Source organism: Neophocaena asiaeorientalis, unplaced genomic scaffold (assembly GCF_003031525.2).
Source record: "Neophocaena asiaeorientalis asiaeorientalis breed wild unplaced genomic scaffold, Neophocaena_asiaeorientalis_V1.1 scaffold70, whole genome shotgun sequence".
In the NCBI taxonomy this organism is placed as follows: domain Eukaryota; kingdom Metazoa; phylum Chordata; class Mammalia; order Artiodactyla; family Phocoenidae; genus Neophocaena; species Neophocaena asiaeorientalis.
Window position 1 is genome coordinate 8,218,215 of NW_020175410.1, and position 19,984 is coordinate 8,238,198.

The 19,984-nt window shown below is 36.6% G+C and overlaps 1 protein-coding gene across 1 annotated transcript in view; it reads right to left on the bottom strand.

Moving 5' to 3' along the window:
* Positions 1-831: 831 nt before the first annotated feature.
* Positions 832-19,984, bottom strand: part of GLCCI1 (glucocorticoid induced 1) — a 118,655-nt gene continuing 99,502 nt past the window's right edge. Inside the window, exons 7-9 of the mRNA XM_024767020.1 lie at positions 18,091-18,301; positions 4,892-5,012; positions 832-3,734 (exon numbers count right to left, since the gene is read on the bottom strand). Coding sequence (XP_024622788.1) covers positions 3,386-3,734; positions 4,892-5,012; positions 18,091-18,301 — 681 coding nt within the window. The 3' untranslated portion in view covers positions 832-3,385. The remainder of the gene's footprint in view (positions 3,735-4,891; positions 5,013-18,090; positions 18,302-19,984) is intronic.

A 19,984-nucleotide genomic window follows, 5' to 3' on the forward strand; every position in this document is an offset into this window, starting at 1 on the left:
TTAATATTAAGCTTATTATCTGATCAAGTCAAGCAGAGATGGGGCTGAGAATTCCAGTTTTCCTTCATGTTCATTTGCAATGGAGTTTTTCTAACTTGCATAAGGTAGATAATTTCCTGCCTAAATCATATATTGTCCTGAAGAAGATCAAACTCACTATTAAAAAGTTATATTTATTTTTTTAAGGCCTGAAACACAGCTACTAAGTCGTTATTTTTAAGTTCAATTTAGAAGTCAAATCTTATTAATCTCTTTAGTGAGATGTGCTTCGGAAACGAAGAATACTCTGCTGGTAAATTATTTCTCAAAGTGGTTTGTTTCTGCTTTCAAGCCAGCACGTGGCCTATGATGACCCTATTTGGGTAACTGGGAAGAACATCAACACTCCTTTGTTCCGTAAAGCTTTTCTCCCTATTATCCTGAAAACATATATAAAAAGAGTGAAAATTTTAAAAATTTTGCTGCAACTTCCTTTGTGGTGGTTTCACTGAACTTAAACAACTTATTTTCATAAATAATTCTTAGGCATAAAATAACAACATGGGGACAATGTTTTCTCTTTTTAAGGTGCTCATAGCTGGGAGCAGAACAAAGACTTGGAACTTCAGACATCTAGCTTCTTACCTTGTGATGGAAAGTGTGTACATTAAATGTCAAGAGGAAACCAGGCTGTGGAAATCAGATCCAGTCAGACTACCTACAACCCAGAGATGCAGGTCAGGAACTGAGTGAGTACTGAATACTGCCACTTCCCTAAGCTGAATTCATCCCTGTCAGGTAAGATGCTAAAAAGCTCAGTCTTTCCAAAAACATACGTGAACTATTCCAGTTTTACTAATAACTTTATTTAAATAAGAAGACACAGGAACTTCTATACTGAAAAAATACAAAACAAAAGCCACACATTTCCTTGTGTAAAGCCATATTGTATGGTAACTCGAATACTGTTCAGCGCAGTGGCTAGAATTAAACAGTACAACTATATACAAAATTTAAACAATTTCTGACAAATTTCTACAGCTGGATGTAGGATACATTTGAGCTCAACAACTTCTGGGAAATTTACATGGCAAAGCATAAGCTTTAACACATTTGGTTCAAAACTTTAATATATGCTAAGAACAAATGTACAACACAATTTAGTTTTCTCATGAGAAAATAAAAGCACATGTCACTATAAATATCGTACATCAGATTTCATTACCAAAAAAAGCATATTCAGTCCATCGTTCAGAAACTAATATTGATACTATTGCATCTTATTTGGACAAAAGCAGAGCATAAGATCAACACATTATGTAATGCTAAACCAGATATCAGAAGTTAATGGAGCTCATATTTATCTTACAGAACTAATATTTTCTCCCTTTAACCATAATCTACAAAATATAGTATTTTCATCAAGGCCTGAGATTATTAGGGTTAAAGGTTTCTTCTGCTGAATAGATTGTTTTAAAAGGTTCCCCTGTGAAAATGGCGAAAGTAAACTGAGTCCTTTCCCATGACAGTCTCCTACAATATAACACTGACTAATTTAAAGGAGCCAGAATGCACCTTCAGGAGAGAATATTACTGCAAACTTTGGTGGAAAGAAGATAATTGGGATCATGACAAAATAATACACAGAACACATACACACACAAACATATACACACACATATATATCATTTGTTTAAAAAAAAAAAAGAAAGTCAATGGTGTTGCTTTCTTCTTTATCAACTCTTCCTTCTTCAACCTCCTTAGAAAATAAAACAAAGAAAAACCCAGGAATGACTGAAAGGAACTGAAACGTTCCTGTAACTGTAAGCACCTTGTTCCCCTAATTCTTAAGAAAACTGTGCCATACACTTCAGGTGCAGATGAAACAGTTTTATTGAACTGAAAGCAATGGAATAAAAATAAAGAAACTTCCCTTTGCTCTTGAATACTCTCTTTGTGCTGCAGAAAACAATGTCTGAAGTTGGGCTCTTCCACTGACCAATCAGGAATATCTAGGGCTCTCTTCACACTTAGAGAAGTTAGGTTGAGTCTGCAAGTTCAGGGCTCTTTACTTGGGTTTATGCTCTACTTCGTGCATCCAAAATGTGAACAGAACTGTTCATGGTATTATTATGAGAGGCTTTGAAGAGACAGCTTCAAACTACTGCATTTGTAAGTCACCACATAACCTGCTTACTTATGTTGAATTCTGAGACTCACATATGCTCTCTCTGTGTGAATGCAACTCATGCACCTGAACTGCTTGAGGAAAACAATAACCAAAAGTGTGTCATTTCTTAACCTGCAAATTAAACAATTTCCAAAAGAGAAACTAAACATTAATATGCCTTTTGATAGAACAGTAGCATTTCATGACCCTGATGGCCAATATAAACAAAAAACCTCAGCCATTCCCCTGTGAAACTGCACTGATCCTGAAATTAGACCTAGACATTCTTGTCATTAAATTCCACACACACAAGGTGGAATGTTTTTGTACAGCCTAGTACTGGACATTTTATTTGCAACATTGTATCAGTCATTAATTGAGCAACACCTGAACTTGTAAAAAAAAAAAAAAAGCCACATTTACACATGTTGAAACAGTGAATGCAACAGTTGTTTTACGTGTAACTGCATGACAAAAGTGATGTCAGACACCACAGATTTGCTGGTTCTCCTCATGTTCACCCATGTCCAGGATTTCTGTTCTCCTAGGGTTGAATGCACTTCTTATTCTAAGAACGTGGAATGTAATGAGGAAAGGGAAATGCATAAAATAAGAAAAGGCAAAAGAGTGATGTTCCCTCTTTAGCTTTTTAGCTGTGAAATAGTTAATATCCCAATATGATATACATTCCAAGTTACCTGAGTTTAGACTTCAACTGAAGTACCTGAAGCTAGGCCATAGGGTGGGCACTGTGCAACTGTTGTGGCCATTTATTTATTTATTTTTTTGCATTGTATGTATTACAGAAGTTAGAAACAAACACCTGGATCAATTGTAAACATAATTCTGAAGTACAGTATTTTTCCATAGGACAAAACACAGCAAGACATTTTCTATTTAGACAGGCAACTTTCTGATATAGAGCTTATTTATACTGAAGAGTTTGGAACAAAACACAGGACACAGTACTAATCTGTCAAACATACTATGAAATGCATAGTCTCCACTTAAAATGCTGAATGATACACACATTTTTGCAAGCATTACTGCTTTCCACAAAAACTGCTGAATAGGAGTTCCGTCCCTGCCAAGATCAGTGTTAAGAGATACTTTATGATGCTGATAAGTATTCTGTTGGTGGTGGTGTCAGGAAGTTTGTCACTCCATGCAGATAGATGTCTGAGATCTAGTTCCTAATCCAGGGAACACAGGGTAGAGGCCAGCTCCCCCTCTGCTTTAGATGATCACGTAGTTCTGAGCGGAGATGTGCTCCTCACCCTGCAGTTCCTGCAGGAGCTGCTGCGGCTGCTGGGATGGCTGTTGGACAGAGGCCTCTGTGGAGCCCGTCACGCTGGTGTCATCAGAAAGAGACGTAAAGGAAACCCGGGAGGAGAGCTGCTCCACGGTCAGCGTGGCCAGAGCTGAGCTCTGGCCAGAGTTAGGAGAGTTCTTGAGCATCAGGTCAGAGGCAGGTAGTAGAGGGCCTAGAAGTTTTACAGGACAGAAAGCTGATCCGGTTGGGATGAAATTAACCTTGTTTTTGTCAGGACATGAAAAGAGAGGGGCTGCGATAGGCTGGCGAGACCTAAAACCATAAAACAAAATTAGGTTTACAATCACTAAAAAGTTAGGCACTTTCTGAATTAATTGGAGTTCTCTAAAACAGCTAAAATGTGGATGGCAGGGAATGAATTAAGTGTACACAGAGGGGTAAACATCTTCCATAGCACAAGTCAGCTGGCATACTACTGATGTACACAGCACTGAGGTGACATTTAAAACAGAAGGATTTTCAAAAGGACTCTGGGCACACAGAATTTTTCAGAGATTAGTTTGCTTTCATTCATTTAGAAACATGGATTATGCGATGTTAAAATGACCTTTTCTGTTAAGTACATTGGGAGAGGGATTACCCAATCATATATTTGGTTTTAAGCATTTCCTCCTTTTTCTGTATCTCTATACATACTTCTGCTAACACAGATCAGGAAAAATAGTTTCAGTAGTTTCTTGATGAGTCAGCCCAACAGAACAGCGTCCACAAGCCCTTCCTCTCCTCCCCTTCCCCGGGAACTAAGCCATCAACTCCTGCAGGACCCATCTCTGTCCCCTTCTAGGTTACAAGAATACAGCAGCCTCCACTAGGGCACCTGCACTGGGACAAAGGGATGAGTGAGTCCAAGAGCCACACGCTCTGTTTTTGAGTTATTCTGCCAGGTATTTACAGCATGAACCTCTTTTCCCTTTAATTTCTATTTTATACGTACCGAACTTTCAAAAAGAAAAAAAAAATCTGTGAACAGAAAGTCTAAATTCAATGAATACACATGCTAGATGTGTCTACAGGGAAGGAGACGAGTTAGCGAGTTCCCTCTGGCTTGTGGTATCACTATCGTTAAGGCTAGCCACACATGGATATTCACTTTGCTGCTAAATGTCTTTTTCTTTTTATCCATCTAAATTAATAGAACTTTTGAAAGGAAAATTCTTAATGATTAAAAATAAATCTTTTAGGTAGTAAGGATGAATTTCCAAGTTTCTTTGTATTAGCATATTTCCAGCACACAGACTCTAATTCTCCTTCAATAAGATCTCTTTTGCCTATTCGACTCTCTTTTCATAATTTGCTTTTGAAACACATTATCAGCTGGATGGAGTAGTTGATTCATCTGTAATCAACTGGTCTCAGTAAAAAGCTTTACAGCTTTGCAGATCCCAGCTGACAGAAAAGACATTACTTACGCCATTTCCTCAAAGACCTTCACTCGCTCACATCCCTCTGGGGGCTCCCGTTTGAACATGTAGCTGTTGTTTGGTTTGGGAGATGAAGCATACTTGGGTAACGGTGAGCTACTCCCACTGTCTGTAAATTTAAAGCAGTTATATTAACTAGTGATTGAAAGCTCTTTTAAATTAAATTTGATTTCCAAACAAGCAGCCTTTTGCACAGTTTATCCACTACTGCCCCTTGGCTTCCACCACAGAGCTTCCTTTATTGCAAAGCTGTTTCTAACATCCTTGTGTAGTACATATCTTATGAATAAAAGCTTCAATGCAATAGTAATCTGCCATACCACAGAACATAAAAAGCAGATATTTTGGTCCAGACAACTGCATTTTGAGTAAAGTAGAGCTGTAATCCTGAAAATAAATACATCATTATGTATTTCAAAAAGGTAAATAAATGGGGTAATATGTATAGCCATGCAGAATTTTAAGAGATTAAATACAGCATTCTCTATATTTTCTCACTGTTCAACCAGTTTGATTGAAAATTTTAATATGTGGAATAATCTTCATTACAAAAGTTCTTAGCAGAAACATTAGTTTTACTAAACACTGTGAATAACATGTATGCAGGGAAAAATAGGCTTATAACACAATATACTTTCCCTTGGCCCACAATGAAAAAGGTAATGTTCAGAATTTTGCCTTTAAAATGTCTATATAAAAGAATTTTTTGAGCACTATTTGTATTTTCGCTGCTGGAAGCATGAGGAATCTAAAAGCATCTCTATCTAACATGTTTTCTTCGTATTTTTGACCAAAAAGAAATGGCCTATTCATGAAAAGCCATAAAACCTATATGCAGTTTCTCCCTTTCCTACCTGGCAAAGGATTTTGGAAATTCATATCCACCAAAATATGTCATTATCTTTTTAAGATGCCAAGTTGTAAAGTCAGTAACATACCTTTATAAATACAATAGTCCTATTTAAACAAATTCTGACTTCATGCAAACCGATCCCCCATGCTAAAATACTAAGCACATACCTATTGAGATGTAGTATTTTCGTATGTATTTTGAAAGATGGCATTAGTACCATAAATTTCAGGTGTCACAATTTTGATAAGTTGCTTCAGTTTAGGATACAGTACATGGTCCAACATTGAGAATCTGAGTAACAGGGAGGGTTTTTTTAATCATCATTAATGAAGTATAATACACGCTTAGAAAGTAGACCCTTGAGGCACACTTAGAGTGTACTTGGTGAATGATTCAAAGAGCATCTATGTAAGTGTTGGGCATGCAGATGTGTGCTTATATTTGAATATGGCTATATCTCTGGCTGGGAAATCATTGCCTGCAAAATAACAAGGCCACATTATTGGGAAACCTAGAAAACCTCATAGTTTCTCCATCACTACTGTTACACATGTCCATAGAGATTATGCATAGTCTCTGGGAAGGAATTAAGTCTTAGAGTTACGTTGGGTTTCTTCAGACTTGAGGATTTTCTTAGACTCAACATTTATCCTATATTGCTTAAACAAATGGGAGGGAGGAGAAGGAATATTATTTTTTCTCTTCGGCAGATGCAAAACATCATTAACCTGACTAGAGTCCGACTTTGCTGCTATTTGAGCTAGGCTAAACCAAAACGACTGGTCTTCAATCAAAAACTGGTGGGAATGAGGTCTCGAACTCGGTATAATACCAAAAATACAGGTCGACCTTGCTTTATTATCCAAGCAACGACCAGCCATGCCAAGGATATACATGAAAAAGTAGCTATGGTGTGTAGTGCCTCCATGGAGAGGACTGGTGGTAACAACGCAGCCCTGCTGCACGCAGGATGGGCCTAAAACCATGGGCTCGATGCCTTTAACAAGCCTTTTCTGCCATCAGCAGGGGTGTGACCATGTCAGTAGTTAAGAATCCACCCTATTATCATGTAAGAAAAGTCATCTTGGCCACTCTTACAGTCTCCTGTGTTCTATTTCTTATTACATCATCAGACCTACCACATGATTTCTCTCATAACATTACTGATGGTTTCAAGGGACCTTCCCAGAATTGAAAGCTAGATGTGAGTTGGATAATCAGCAAAACTAGCTGTCTTCCTATAAACAATCTACGATGAATTAAATACTAAATGCTTTTTCTCCTTGAAATTTTTCTAATTTCCGAGGCTTATATTTTTACAGAGTTTTACCCACTTAAACATTCTTTTATTGGGGGCGGGGAGGAGGGTGACAAATGTTTAAACAAACAAACACAATATATTGCTATCCCAGAAAGAGAGTATTCAGTGCTATTATACTGCCTTGACTTTTCAATAAAAACTGTTTGTTGAGAATATATATATACATATATATATGTGTGTGTGTGTGTGTGTGTGTGTGTGTGTGTGTATATATATATATATATTATTACATTTAATGTTTGGTGGTCTGGAAAGACAAAGCTTGAAAGAAAGAAATTTGGAGCTGTAAATAGATTTCTTAAATCTGGGGTTTTCTCCTCAGGTAAACATGCAATCTGATAGAGTGCAAAGAGGAACAGGGAATGGAGACAACTTTCTGGGGTTTTAGTTCTGTCACTAGCTGTATATAGTTGTATAACCTTCAACACAGCTGCCTCTCTAAGTTTCTATATAACTAAAGGAATTTCCATTCCTAACTCTGAAATTCTGTGATTTTTACCATACAAAAAAGGAACAGTGTACCAAAATATTTTTTTTTGCTTTACAAATGGCATGCTTTAAAAACAACTCCCATGAGCAAACTGTTCTACCCATTCCAAGCTTGGTTGTCTAACTCCTGCATTTAGAACTCTGTGTTGAGTTTAATAACCACATTTCATTAAGAGAACATTATAAATGTGAGGTAAGCATGCTTGCTCAGGAGATTCAGGATGAAGTCTCATGGTAATCTTAATTTAATCCCTTCTGTTCACAAGCATGATACATTTTCTCATTCTCTTATCCCACAATAGGATAATAACTAGACATGTAATTGAGATTAAGTTAAATGTTACTTTATGTTCTTATAACCTCATATCCAATGAAATTAGATGTGATGAATATAATTATTTACATATCTGTCTGCATTCATAATAGTTTCATCTATATTTATAACAGAATCACCCAGATCTCAAAATTAAGAGTATGGAAACATTTTATTGACTATTTTATTATAAAAGATTATAATTATGCATGTGTACCATATTTATGATTAAAATATAAGTAGTTTGACAAACATTTTAAAACACATCATAATGAACTAAAGCTTGGAAAAGTTAGAGATATTACTGAAGTCTGAAATTCCATATAGAAACAAGATTCATTAAACTATGTGTACTTTTATAGTTTTAGAGTTTTCTGAATTTCTCCTTATAAATGGCCTCCATTACTTCTGGTATATTAAGTTGTATGGCCAATAATTCTAGTATAAAAAAAATCATATATATTAAGTTGCTTCATTTATGTAGGAAGGTATGTAAAATCTCTGCCATGGTTCTTTTCTAGCCCTAAGTCTTTATACGTGCTTTATCTCCTACTATCAGATTACTTTATCAAATTAAGTAAAATTAATTCTAAAATAAGCAATATAATTACAGGGTGGTGGTTCTTAACCCTGGTTTCACATTAGACTCATCAAAGATGTTTTAACAATACTATTAAATGCCAATGTTGAAACCTCACCCCTCAAGAGGTTCTGATTTAATTAGTCTGGGGCCCATTCCCAGGCATGTGCTGGCTGTTTTTTTTGGTAAAGCTCTCAGATGCTTTTGAAGTACAGCCAAATTTGATAACCAATCATGAAAACATTAAAACACTGGTATGGAGTCAAGCCATCTGACTTCTGTCTAGGCCTAACTGCATGGCCTAGGAAAAGTGTGATCCCCTTGTGTTTTGATCTATAAAATGGGAATAACTACTGATATGATGGCTGTGAAAAATGTGTACCTGAAACAGAATAAGCTCTCAATAAATACTGCTACAATAGTAGAAAGAACACATCATTCCTAATTCACAAATTAACTAAGGTGAACCATTCAGAAATTAAGTGCCTATTCTACTTTCTTGGTAAAAGAGAGTAACAGAAATGTCATTTTTAATAGGTCTGCACACTAACTTTATTAAGGTATATAAAGGTAAGATTCTGTGTCTGGCGGGGAAGCCAAGTAACATTTGGAGTACCAGATTCTCCAGTTTATGACTGCCTAGTAGGAACTCCGCCAGTTCATGATGGCATCCTTTAGCATATGGAGATCTACCATTCCGAAATTTTAAAACTAATGCCTAAAGTATACAGATTCTATAGATTCCTCTACGTAGAGAATATTTATTACATGTGTAGCAAGAGCCAGTAGAATGTAATTATTGTTCTATCTTTCAAAGCTAGAATAACAGGCTGAGAAAACGAGCATAGAGTTCAACCAACACTAAACTTAGTGACAAAGTTAGCCAGTTTAGAATAAGATTATAAATATGATGAACTAAATAGGATCTAAACAGAATTGCCATTCTAGTATTAAAAATACTTCTTTTCCAGAAAATGTGGTATGTATACACAATGGAATACTACTCAGCCATAAAAAAGAACGAAATTTTGCTATTTGCAGCAACATGGATGGACTAGGAGGGCATTATGCTAAGTGAAATAAGTCAGACAGAGAAAGACAAATACTGTAGGATTTCACTTACATGTGGAATTTAAAAAAATACAACCAACTACTGAATATAACAAAAAAGCAGATTCACAGATATAGAGAACAAACTAGTGGTTACCAGTGGAGAGGGAAGTGGGTAGGGGCAATACAGAGGTAGGGAAATAAGAGGTACAAACTATTAGATATAAAATAAGCTACAAGGATATACTGTACAACAGGGGGAATATAGTCAATATTTTATAATAACTATAAATGGACTATAACGTTTAATAATTGTGAATCTCCGTATTGTACTCCTGTAACTTATATAATAGTGTACAGTAACTATGCTTCAGTTTAAAAAATTACTTTTTTTGCATCAGGAAATGAAATTATCAGCTGTAGTGTAATTTGATGGTCTAATGAAATCAGAAGAAACAACTGTATAGTGTTTCTTGACAACAAACTTTTGGAACCAGTTGGCATTACTGATTGTATTGAAAACCTGCATTTTCAGTGAAAAAAAAAAAAAAAAAACTGTGGAAGAGTAAGGAGAACATTTGACTTTTACAAATAGTCTCTAACGTTTCTCTACAATTTCAAAGTCAACCTTTTATGAGAAGGTTACAAAATTTTAATAAAACAACACATCAGCTATAGCTAAGATCTCCCTTACATCAGCATTCAGCAAAGGGTAAGGAGGGAAAATGTAACATAATCCTTGGTACTTATATTTTTGAACTTTGTCTCAAATAAGACTGTTTTGAATTTATGGGACTTACATTCCAAATGTAAGTTAGGCCCATTAATTAGATATTTGTCATATGTGGAAGGTGTTTTAATCATTTATTCCATATTCACTGAATTGATACTAATTTACGAAATAAGCAAACAGATCAGAGTTGTGCCTTTGTTTCTGTGTACTCACAATAAGTACAATGCTTCTTCTGCAAACATAATCCTGATATGCAGAACAACATTGCTTATTATTGTCTCCAAATCTGACTTGGCGTCGTTGATATGCTAACTACTCACTCGGAATCTTACATGAACGCGAACAAATCACCCTGAATCTGACTATCCGACGTGAGTTAAAAAATGAAAGCAAATCACTCTGTTGAAGACAGTCTGCAAACCAATTTATAGACTAAAATCTTGTCTCTTATAAATCATAATGGTAAAAATAAACTGAAAATATATTTCAGATTACCCAGAATATTTTATATCTTGAAAAGTAATGTAATTAAGGTTCTCAGAAAAATCAAAATGTCTGATGCGATCTTAGTTTTTTTATATTCTTGAGGTTTTTAAATGAAAAAATTTCTAGGGACATCAGTTTTCAAAACACTGAAACACACTGTTCATATTAAAGTGCTCCTAAAGTATCCTACAGGGGGAAAAAATGAAAACTTCTAATAAAATTTCAATATAATTTTAAATGCACACTTATATATATTTACTGAACACTTAATTATGTACAAAACAGAAGACAAAACAAAATGCTATGTATCAGGTAAAACTCAGTATTTCTCTCTTTTTTTTTCCCCCCAATTCTTGCTAAAGGGAAATGGTATTGTAACATCTTTTCGGCAGATAACCAAATGTAATCTTAAACTTATATAATGGTCATCTTAAAGCCTGTTCCTTCTCTGACATTCACTGCCTTATTAATAGTGGTAATTGTTTTATTATGTCCCAAGCCAGAACTTTGTTAGAACTTTGCCTTTATCCTCATTTTTCTAATCCCTCACCTTGTACATCTAATCAACCACCAAATGCTGCTGATTCGTCTTCAGTCTATTTCCTCCAATTCCTTTGCCCTACACCTGTGGTCTCCCAATTAAGGTGCACTAAACAATCTGCTGATACGCAGGAAGAAAAAAGAACATTTATACATATTTACTTTTTAATCTCTAAAAATAAGAAACTAAGCTTTACCAGCAAATATTTTGTATATGGATTGAATTATGTACTTACATAACTTAGAAATATATAAATTTATATTACGGGTACAAATTAAAAATTGCTGAAAAAAGTATGTAATAACTCAAGTTTGGAGAGACAGGACTAGGCTATTAAAATAGCATCTTATCTTCCCCTCTTGGCATCTCTCTCCACTTCTGTAGCTTTATCTTTAAAGCTGGTCATGTCCTTTAGCTCAGCGGTCCCCAATCTTTTTGGCACCAGGGGCCGGTTTCATGGAAGACAGTTTTTCCACAGACGGGGGGTGGGGTGGTGAGGGGTGTGGTGCCTCAGGTGGCAATGTGAGTGACGGGGAGCGGCAGATGAAGCTTTGTCTGTTCACTCGCCTGCTGCTCACTGCCGGGTTCCTAACAGGCTGCAGACCCCTACGGGTCCACAGCCCGGGGGTTGGGGACCCCTGCTTTAGCTGACAGAAGATCTTCGCTTGGTTCTTCATTTCTTTCAGCAAGGCTACAAGGCCCTTATGAAATAGTGGCCTTTCTACCTACCTCTCCATTCTCACTGCTTTCTACTCCTTACCATTTACCCCTATGCTCTAGCCACACTATTTTTTTTTTTTTTAACTGTTCTCCACACACCAGGCTCTTTCATAGCTGAATGACTGTGTAATGGCTATTCCTCCTGCGAAGGCAGCAAGTAGTAGTGTGAGGTTCCTGCAGAAGATCTTTGTTGGCATCTGGACTTCAAAAGATTTAGGAAAGTTAACTTCATTTCTCTAAGCCTTAGGCTCCCCATTCTTAAAATAATGACAATGTCCCTCCTCATCGGATTGTGATAATATTACAGGGGATAACAAAGGTAAAGTCACCTGGGCAAATTTAATCATCATAGCAATCCTATGAGGCAGGTGCCATCATTTTCCTTAATTTACAGGTGAGAAAACAGATACAGAGAGGTTGAGTAACTTGCCCAAGGACACATAATTAGTAAGTGGCAGAGCGGAGTTCAACCTGGCTGCACCAGAGTCAGAGTTCGTTACCATCATGCTATCTGCCTCACTGTTTTGATCTATCTCAACTCTAGTGTCCTCGTTAGACTAGACGATCAAGTTCCAATCTAATATTCCATGCTTCTCCTCAGTAGAGTCTTAGAGTTTAGGCAACAGCTTCATTGGGTCTGCCTTCTGTTAGTCTCACAAGGAGACACAGTGCAAGGAGTGGCTTCAGTGTGTCCACATTTCTTCTCAGAGGAACATAAAAGATAACAGGGAGAAAAAAATTCAACAGATCCCCTTTCCTCTAGCCTATACCCTATTTTTTCCCCAGTCATGATCAGAGTAGAAGATGAGATGGATTTTAGCAAAGTTACTTCCCTTCCCCTAATTTCAACAGGAAATTTGAACTTTATGGCTTCTTTCTCACCAAAGGCCTATGATCACTAAGTTAGCATAATCTTAGAGTGGTGACTGTTTATTATCTTTTTTTGGTTGGTGGTAGCGGGGAGCATTATCATACTCTTCCTGAACATTCAAAAGCCTAACATATATAAGTTAACCACTTAAGGAAAAAGACACTAATGTTTTCAACAAAGCTATAAAAATATATTCTTAAAAAAATGGACATACCATGAAGAAGGAATACTCAAAAAGTCTCGACTAAGCACTACTCCATGCAAATGCTAGGCGCCACTCTAGTTGCTGAGAATAAAGTAATGAGCAAAATAAAGTTACCTGCTCTTGATGGAGCTTATAGTCTAGTAAATAGATAATAGAAGATTAAGTGAAATTATATATGCGGACATACTAATAAATTTTGGTTTGCTTTTGTTTTAGACTCTGAGTTGTAACTGCTAGAACTGAGTTGTATACTTACTAATAATTTTGAATTAAGAATAGTAACTCGGGGCTTCCCTGGTGTGGCACAGTGGTTGAGAGTCCGCCTGCCAATGCAGGGGACGCGGGTTCGTGCCCCGGTCGGGGAAGATCCCACATGCTGCGGAGTGGCTGGGCCCGTGAGCCATGGCCGCTGAGCCTGCGTGTCTGGAGCCTGTGCTCCACAATGGGAGAGGCCACAACAGTGAGAGGCCCGCGTACCACAAAAAAAAAAAAAGAATAGTAACTCATCCATAGAGAGCTAGCACAGCAACTGCTATTAGTAAAATTGTAGACATTTTCCAAAAGAGGGGGAAAAGGCATTTACTGGATGCTTCTTATACGCATCAGATAATGGGAGTATATGTAATTTTAGATGTACTCTTGAAAAAGCAAAACAGGGAAGATGACCTTAGGGATGTAATTCTAGAAAAGCTCACTTTTTAACCTATGGAATAACTCCTTTGTTGGAATAAGATTTCTACACTCTTTGTAATTTTACCAGCAAGAGGTTCTTCTAGGATAATAAGCATCCTAGAATTATGTGGGGAGAATCTTTTGATTGAGAAACAGATTCAGGCTCAAAAGCAGCAATTTGCAAGGTGTGGTAGCTAAAAGAAGTATATCCAACATATCTATTTTCACAATATAAACCACAAAAAGAAAAGTACCACAGAATCTTGGCTGATTAGGATATCTAGAAGGTGGAGAGTTAAAGTATGGTAAGGGCAAAGGTCAGACAATGTTAAGAAATAGAGCCCTAAAGATGAACGCAAATCGGGTTTAAAATGTATACAGAAAGGAATAAGATATCAAAAAGAGTCTCTTTTAAAAGTCTGCCTGGGGTCAGCCCTAGACCCTGAAAAGATAATACTTTTTTTTCTTTTCTGCAACTATGGGCTGCTCAGTCCTAATACCCAAAGTTTAGAAATATTAATATTTATAAGTTAAATCATGGTATGAGTTAAATAGGCTTATATGCATTGTGCCCTGGAAACTCCATCTACATGATATACATTGTTCCTGTGGGAAAACATAGTTTAAGTTCCAAGTAATCAATTTATGGACTCTTGGAATACAACTCTTGGTAGTTGACCTGACTAGAATGGTTCAGTTGACGTCATGATTAGAATAATCAACGTTTCCACAATATCTTGCAAAACTGCAAAATTTTATAACAACCTGCCTAAGTGAATTGTGCCAAAGATCAACTATAAGTGGCAGACTGAAGTCTAGATTTTGTGGCTTGCTACCTTATTAAGGAAAGCTGGCAGAGCTGCTAAAAGAACTAATATTTGACACTGCCATTTACATTATATAAATGACTGTTTTTCTCCCTTGCATTTTGGGCATGATAATGTAGAAGAATTTTGGCTAACTCTTAGGATATATTCTGAAGATGTCAAGATAATAAGAGCTCTTATTCTGGATCCCTGAATTCTCCACACAGATCATAATGTAGGAACTGTGGCTGTTATTAGGTTAGTAAGCCTAGCAACTTTACACATTACCAGGCTGCCTTCAGTCTTTAGGTCACTGGAAAAATCTGTCAGAAAACCACCAAACCCAAAAAACTAAAACCTGAAAACAGTCTCTTAAAGGCTGGACTTTTCTCAATAATGAGAGTGTTTTTGTCCTGGCATTGCAATTGAAACAGCCAAAGGACCACTATGCTAATCAACTAAAATTATTTTTATAGATCTCAAATTATATATGTGTCATGGAGAAAAACAGATGTTAGGAATAAGCAGAAATAATAAAGTCAGGAAAAGGATAGGCTATAACAGATGAGTACTAGAAAAATAATCAGCTAACTAGCACATCTCTCGTTAGAGCTATATACTCACAATGTCTATCCCTCTCCCCATCTGTGCATGCCAATCCAGGCACCTAAAGATGTCTAAACTAGCTAGTCTACAACAGCAACTACAGAATAGGTAGGTACTCCAAATCAATTCTAGTTGACTACAAAATTACAGTATCAATTCTGTTTTCAGAGTTAATGATGCACACCTATTAGAAATCTATAGCTTGCTTTTTTTTCTCTTTACTGGAAGTAAATGTAAAGAAACAAAAGACCAATTTAAGCTTCACTGTGGAAAAATGCAAATTGTAAGCTAGAATTAGTATCTTAAAAAAATTTGGACTGTCCATTCTGAAGTAATGAGTCAGAGATTATTCTATAGTTTGAATGATTTAAATATGTAAGTTTCAGAAATTGCAAAACTGACAACTCCCTCTCCTTTGTATCTTTAGTTTTCTGAACATACTTGTATAATAGTGTAGATATATTAAGAAACTTATGTCATGAGGCCTTAATTCCCAAACTGAGGTAGTTTTGTAGAAAACAGTCTTAAATGATTCTGTAGTCTTCTTAGTTTCTAAGGAAATTAAAAAAAAATCACTATTAGTCACACCCAACACCATTTATTGAGTGTTTACTACATACCAAGAGTTGTGCTAAGCACTCTGTTCCAATATCTCATTTAACCCCAATAATGGTATGAGGTATGAAAACAAGTATTATCACCTTGTTTTACTAAGAACAAAATTTGTTTTAACTATTAGGGGAAGAACTGTTGGCCTTAGAAATGATGTGGACCAACGTTCTCATTTTACATTAAACAAACAAGAGGAACAGAAGAAAGAGAAGACACTTGTGTCATGCAGGCAGATATCTGGTATAAAAGAATAAAAGGGCATAGAGAAAAATATACAACCAAAAGCAGTCTTAGAAAAACTCTAACTTCTCTAAGAAACAGCCAGAATTCAGAATATTGTACTATCTCGAAGAGATACCTGCACTCCCATGTTCATTGCAGTATTATTCACAATAGCCAAAGCATGGGGACAACCTAAGTGTCCATGGACAGATGAATAGATAAAGAGAATGTGGTTCTAACTGGTTGTGAGATTGCCTCAAAGAATACAGTCCCGCAGAGGCCAAGAAGACAATCTCACAACCAGCTAACCAAAATGGAATTCATCTATCAACTTCCTAATACATCTCCCTTTTGGTTCAGCATCTCTCAACTATCCACAGTGTTAAACTTAGAAGAAAACAAAACTTCTGAATTAACTGCCTAGCCTTATTATCACTGTTATTTTTAATTTTAACCCAACTGTAAGTGCTAATAAGTAGCAAAAGCGGTCTGCACTTATCTTTTCTAGTGGTATAATAAAAAAATACGGGTTTTGCAAGATCTGTTTCACCATATACCACCTCTGCAGCCTACAATAACTTATGATTATTTATGATTATTTAACATTTCCATTTACCTTCAAAACAAATACTCCTACTAGAAGCAAGGTGTTTTCTTGTTTGTTTTACTATGAAACATCCATACTAAAAATGCGAGGAAGTGACTGCTGTCGTAGGATGCCTCCGTGAAATGAAAGTTTCCTAGTCTGCATTCTACAATATCGACATTCCACTTGAAGCAGAGAGATATGCCTAACTAAGGTACTGCTTTCAGTACATCCTTAATGGAGGAAGAGAGTTTTCAAGGCTTCCAATAAGGAAAAGATGAAAAGGGGAGACCTGTTGAGATCCACCCACAAAGAGGACAAAGTCCAAAGTAGCTTCCGTCTAACATCTCAGCAGAGAGTTAGGCGTAATGATGACTGAAAGAAGCCAGACCAAAAGAATACACACTGCATCAATCCATTTCTATGAAATTCAGTAACAGGGAAAAATTAGACTATGATGATGGAAGTCAACAGTGGTTACTTCTAAGTGGAGAGGAGAAGGATACTGTCTGTGAAGGGGGCTAGGGATCCTTCTGGGAGGCGAAAAATGTTCTGTATCTTGATCCAGGTAGTGGTTTCATGAGTGCATATGTGTGTAAAAATTCAGGGGGCTTAGCATTTAATATTTGGGCACTTTAAATGTATTAATACTTCAAAATAAAACAAATTGAGGGGCTTGGGGGTCAAGTCAGGACAAGGCCCATAAAAAAATCCTGTAAGATTCTATAAACTTTAATTTTTTCATGTTTTAAAATTTGTGTTGCCTATGATCTTCTTGTGGTGAAAAGCAATAAATGTGTTACAAAGGAAGTTCAGTGTTTCTTTGTAAGTAGCTAGGAAGGTGGAAGCTGGGCAGTCTTCAGTACCTTCAGTGTCTGAGTCTGAGGGGGCTAGAAACTGAAAGAAGGGAGTGAACAGTGGTAGCCAAGTGCCTGACACGAAGACAGGAGGACATGGGCAGACAGGGCTTGACAGGCAATAAGAAACCCCACGGGTTCTGCACGCTTATTGGTGTTAGTTAATAATTCATCTACATACCATAATATAATCCCTGATGTGCTGCAGGTACTTTTTAAACTTTATCCCACTTGGTTAAAAATACACTCATTCTTCCAACAGATTTTTTTAGAAATTATTTCCTCCCAAATTAATCTGAATACGAAATCTAACCTCAGGCACGAGGAACATAATAAACTTTACCATAACCATCCTTAACTCTGGACAATACCAAGGAAAAAACTGTGTGTTATATGATGTGAAGCTGTACACATTCATTTTATAGCTTTCATTAGTTGTTATAACCATGCGCTGTGCTCCTCTGACACATTTATGGAAGATGTTTGCGAAAGTCACAAAGAAGGGGGTACATGAAACCAATGAACAAACCAACCTAGATCAACCAATCCTTTACAATCCCACCATTCAATGAAACAAAAAAGGTGATGTAATGGTCTAAGACAAAGAAAGTAGAATGACCAAGGCCTTATAACAAACCCTCTAAATGGATGATTTCATTCTCACCTTTATCACGATCATAGAGTAAATCTTCTGTTGAGCAAGGGCTACCGTCCTGGGATTCCGGGGGACAGAAGGGGGAAACACAGGGGGAGTGACTGCTGCAACTACTGCTGCGCTCCTGCACAGAGGGGGTCTGCGTGTCGATGCTGCGAGTGCTGCTGCTCCGGTAGTGAGCAGGGAGGGGGGCTCTCCGACCATCCGGGATATCCAAAGGCTGGAAGAGCAACAACCATCACACCGTCAGTGACAGTTCATATACTCCATCCATATATAAAGCACTGCTGTTTCTTTTGATTTCATTTTGCAGTATTATCGCCACCACAGTTGATTCTTTAGAGAATAAAGATACCAATCTTGTGTCTTAATTTCTGCCAGTCACTTTTAGGTCAGCACTCCCAGTAATACTCTTCAAGGACAGGGGCTTCTTTTAACACTGTATCCCTAGCACTGTGTCTGGCACACAGCAGACATTCAATAAACATTTGCTTTAAGAATTAGTCAAACCGCTCAAGAAGTCACTTTGACTTGATAATAAAAAAAGAGAAATCTCATATTCACAGGTATGGATTTCCGTTTGTTCATTCTTCTTCTTCTTATTTTTTTACAAGCCAGGAACAGATTTTGCAGTTTACCCAAAATTTATAATAAAAGGTTTATTCTATTAGTACTCAAGGGAGGATATTAAGATAACTCAGAACATTTCTTCTAATTTGGTATCCAACTGAGTAGGACTACTAATGAATTTTGCTTAGTTCTAATGCATTGTTCTGAGTGGCAAAAATAAAAAATAGAAATGAAATTATAATCATAGAATCATATATGAATCATATATTTTTGACCCGAGAAGACCCTAGACCTCATTAGCACAGTTTTTACCAATAAAGAACCTATAGTTTATTTTATTTTTTAAATAAATTTATTTATTTTATTTATTTTTTGGCAGCGTTGGGTCGTCTTTGCTGAGCATGGGCTTTCTCTAGTTGCGGCGAGCGAGGGCTACTCTGCGTTGCAGTCGCTTCTCTTGTTGCGGAGCACAGGCTCTAGAGCGCAGACTCAGTAGTTGTGGCACACGGGCTTACCTGATCCGCAGCATGTGGGATCTTCCCAGACCAGGGCTCGAACCCGTGTCCCCTGCATCGGCAGGCGGACTCTCAACCACTGCACCACCAGGGAAACCCCAAGAACTTACAAGTTTAGAGTTCCTGGTGACATGGTCAATTAAATGGCATCAGAGCTTCAGCTGCAGTGGACTCTTTCTACTCTGCTTCTGCTGTAAAGATATATCTTGCTAACTAAGTGTGGCCAACAAATATAATTCTATATATTTACAGTATTTTTGTCATTACATAGACAAGATTGAAATGCTAGGAAAAAAGAACCAATATATTCTTAGTTTATTTACAACTTATTTTCACTGTTTACTGCTATTACTCTGAGCTTTGTCATTTCAGAGATTTTAGAAACATTGTCAGAGGGAAAATGAAGTAAGATAAAATTAGGCAAGACTCAAAATATATCAATGTTTTTCTACAGCAAATTAAGTGAAGGTCAAAACCTAAAATAAAAACTTCATCTATCTACGCAGAGTTCCTAAACCAAAACTATACCACTTTCACAACCTGACAATGACCATGCTACTGTAAAGAGAATTATTCAATTATGGAATATTAGTTAATTTTGTCAACAAACAAAAAAAGTAAAATTTTCCAATTTAGGAAAGAAATATTCCCAAAGAAATATTAAGTTACTTGGTCAAATGCTAAGAAAATTATTTATTATTTAAAAATTTTCTTTTACTTAACTAAATTTAGATTTTAATTACAACACCACCAAATTTTAGAATGAACAATTCTAGGAATAAATCATTGGTGCAGGTTTTGGGGGGTTTTTTTGGACA